This window comes from Montipora foliosa, chromosome 12, assembly GCF_036669935.1.
Source record: "Montipora foliosa isolate CH-2021 chromosome 12, ASM3666993v2, whole genome shotgun sequence".
NCBI lineage: Eukaryota > Metazoa > Cnidaria > Anthozoa > Scleractinia > Acroporidae > Montipora > Montipora foliosa.
This window is the reverse complement of record NC_090880.1, coordinates 23396816-23400148: the sequence shown is the minus strand read 5'-3', so window position 1 is coordinate 23400148 and position 3333 is coordinate 23396816. Positions and strand designations below refer to the sequence as shown.

The following is a 3333-nucleotide window of genomic DNA, read 5'->3' as shown; positions in this document are numbered from 1 at the left end:
AGATCCACCGGGATCCGGCACCTTTGCTTTGTCCAGTTGTCTCTTGCATACAAAGTTACTATGTTTGCCGTTTTTGTTGGTTGATCAATTTGTTTTTGCTGTTGTTTTTCTTTCTCACCGCGATTCGTCTTATGCCATTGGTATTTTCAACCTCTATGAATTTTCAAAAACAGTAGGTTTTTTCAAGGTCATAAGTTTCTCCCTCTATTCTTTAGGAGTCCCTCGCAGTTCGATATTCCTGTGTCCGTCGGTGACGCCTTGGAAGACAGTTCTTCCAACTGTGGGATACAATAACCCTGGCATTCGTTTGTTCAAGTATGACAGAAATTCTGCGCAGCTCAAGGTAGGGGATTATTTAATTTTAAGTGGTTCATAGCTGTAAACAAAGTTTAAATGCAAATAATATAGTAGCTCTGTTTATAGTTGAAAAACCCGCGTCTCTTTACAGGTAAACTTTGTATAGTTTCGAAATCTTCCATCGTTTTCTCGGCTCACTCCTATTGCTTTTTGCTTAGGATATTTGGCAGTACTTTGCAAACCTAACGTATGCAAACCTGATGGACAAACCTGATTGGTTGATAGAATACAAAGCGACGGAAGCCTTTAACATTCCAAATGTGAGCCCGCAGTCCCTTCACTCGCTGGTGCAGACGTTTCAAGATCAAAAGAGCACAAACTTTGATAAGTACTACCTCTACAACTCAGTGAGAGCTGGGGGAGAACATTGCGATAAATATTGCAAAACTGCGCAAATTTGCGCTATTACAAAAATTGATTTTGATAATTATGATGAGTGTGTGGAGTTTTCCACTAAAACGAGTTCCGCAGCGGATGCTTTGAATGTGTCGAGCCTCCTTATTGCAGCTGTTTTCTGCCTTTTTGTCAATATTGTTCTCCTCTACTGAAATTTTCAGTCGTTTGTGAATAAAAGAAGCAACCAGGCTCTGTGAATTCGTAAATATCTTTATACGTTTGCAACTGAAAGTCTAGTGATAAATCGTCTTGTAAATGTGGTTAGTTGGCCGTTCCCCTACAAGAGCTTTTCAGGATCAACCGGTTCAACGGGATCGGACCGAATGCACGATAAAGGCGCCGCACGCCTGCCGCCATACGATCATGTGTGATCTCGGAGCACCGCAAACCCAGCCAGATGTAAATGACTGCGAGTCGAGTTTGAGGTGGGAGGAGAACCGGAGTACCCGGAGAAAAACCCTCGAGTCAGATTGAGATCGACTGAAAATCAGCCCACATACACCCATAGGCCATTGTTGAACCCGGGTCACAGAGGTGACAGGCGCAGTTGATGACCACTAAACCACCCTGACTCCCCTTCCTCGACTCGTGGGGAGCCTCGTGGGGAGCAGGGATGGCGCAGTGGTGAGAGCTCTCATCTCGCACAAATGTGCCCCGTGTTCGATTCTCAGACTTGGCGTCATATGTGGATTGAGATTGTTGGTTCTCTATTCTGCTTCTCCGCTCTCCTCAAAAACCAACCTCTAATTTGATTTGATTTGATTTCTGTAGTGTCCCCATTTAGTGCCTCAGCGCTAAATACAATAAACCAATCGAAACTCGAAGAAATTACACGTAGCCAACACAAAGAGCGGGAGAATTTGCACGCTCGAGCCAAGACTGGTTTTGGTTTCACTTGTGATTGGTTGAAAAAATGGCGCGAAAACTTCCTTCAGATTTTGAAAGTGTGTTTGCTTAACACTTGACTGGCAAAATTTTGAGCTTTGATTTTTATCCAAAGGCCGTTTACTTTGAGTGTAAGTTTTGGATTTCACGGTCCACCACTACTCACGTTCAAAACTGACCTATTCAGAGGGGCTGGATCCAGGGAAAATTGACGTCAAAGGCTCACCGCTAGCTTAAAATTTGAGTGTGTGAATGCAGCTTATTATATATACAAAACGCGAGTTTAAAAGTCTGTAAGCCCAAAACTCCGGTGCTGCATATTAATTTTGCGGCGTACATGTTGCCGGTAAATCCGTTCTCAGGTTGAACCCATTTTCACCTTAAATGTACTTAAGTTGAATACGCACTCAGATGAATTGAAAAAACTTTTTTGGAGCCTAAATTAAGCTTAAAGACAAATTAGGGTCAGGTTTGGATTAGTTTTGGTTATCACACATGGATATCAGTTGACTTATTACACAAAAGTAAATAATGAAAAGAACTGTGTTGGATTAAGCCAGGAGCCATAATTATCCCTGGTTGAGCGTGTTCGTCGTCGTCGTGTAGTAGTGAAAACACAGGACAATAGATCTGGAGGTCAGAGTTCAAGTACTATATTGAAACTAATAATAATTAATACAGAAACCGATAAGATGATACCAAACATTATGAAGATGTGCTGAGATGCGTAAGACAGAACTTGAGGGAAGGTATAGGTTTTTTCAGTCCTTTTTCGGGTGTTGATAGCTGCTTTGAACTACGTAGAGTGCATATTCAACCTAAGTAAAATGAGGATCATTGATTTAACCTCGGTAAAAACGGATTCAACCTGAGACTGGATTTGACCGACAACATACACACGTATTGCATTTACAAACTAGTGAGCCTTTTACGCCATTTTCTTCTCGATTCAGCTCTCTCAAGATCTTAAAGTTAATAATGACGGACCATTAAATATGAAAATTCCAGTTAATTTAAAAATAAACAGGTGTCTTTTTGAAATTTTGGTCGCGTAGTGTTAAATTAACATAGTTTTGAAATCCAAAGAAAAGATAAGAACTGATTTTTTGGTCACAGGGGCACTTTAAATAATGTTCGTCAAGTTCACTATCTCTACAAAGTGTAGGCACAGTGGCATAGGGGTTAGCGCACGATCTCCCGATTCCAAGGGTCCACACTGTCTCTCTTTACCCAGGTGTATAAATGGGTACCGGCGGAAGAACTTGGTAAGGTCGAACACGTTTGTTGACTATTGCTACGTTATAACACGTCATATCCAAGATGGCGCTATCCAAGTCACGAAAGAGGCAAGCAACTTCGAAGTGCTCTTGTCACATTTTTATAGGGAACTGGACAAAACGGCAATTATTTTCGAATTCCTGGGGATAAGGTCTAGTCATTCAGAGAGACTTTTTCTAGACCGTACTTTCCCTTAAAACCGCGCAAAAGTATGCACCACCCATAGGCCTAGGAAACCCGAGTATCTTGAAAGGCGCAGAACTTATGCGCAATGATAATGGTAGGTATCATGGGACACAGTCAGCGTTGGTACCGTGCCAACCTGGACATTAGTTTTATTGATTAGTTTGAAGCAGAAATCAAATTGCGTGTGGAGTTTATCTGCTTGAAATCTGTTTTAATCCTCTCGGGTTTTCA

At 41.6% G+C, this 3333-nt stretch overlaps 1 protein-coding gene across 1 annotated transcript in view; it reads left to right on the top strand.

Annotated features, from left to right (window-relative positions):
* The window catches only part of LOC137981036 (uncharacterized), a 33073-nt gene extending 32126 nt beyond the window's left edge, over positions 1-947 (top strand). Inside the window, exons 10-11 of the mRNA XM_068828405.1 lie at positions 216-343; positions 516-947. Of these exons, the coding sequence (XP_068684506.1) occupies positions 216-343; positions 516-905 (518 nt within the window). The 3' untranslated portion in view covers positions 906-947. The remainder of the gene's footprint in view (positions 1-215; positions 344-515) is intronic.
* The last annotated feature ends 2386 nt before the right edge of the window (positions 948-3333 follow it).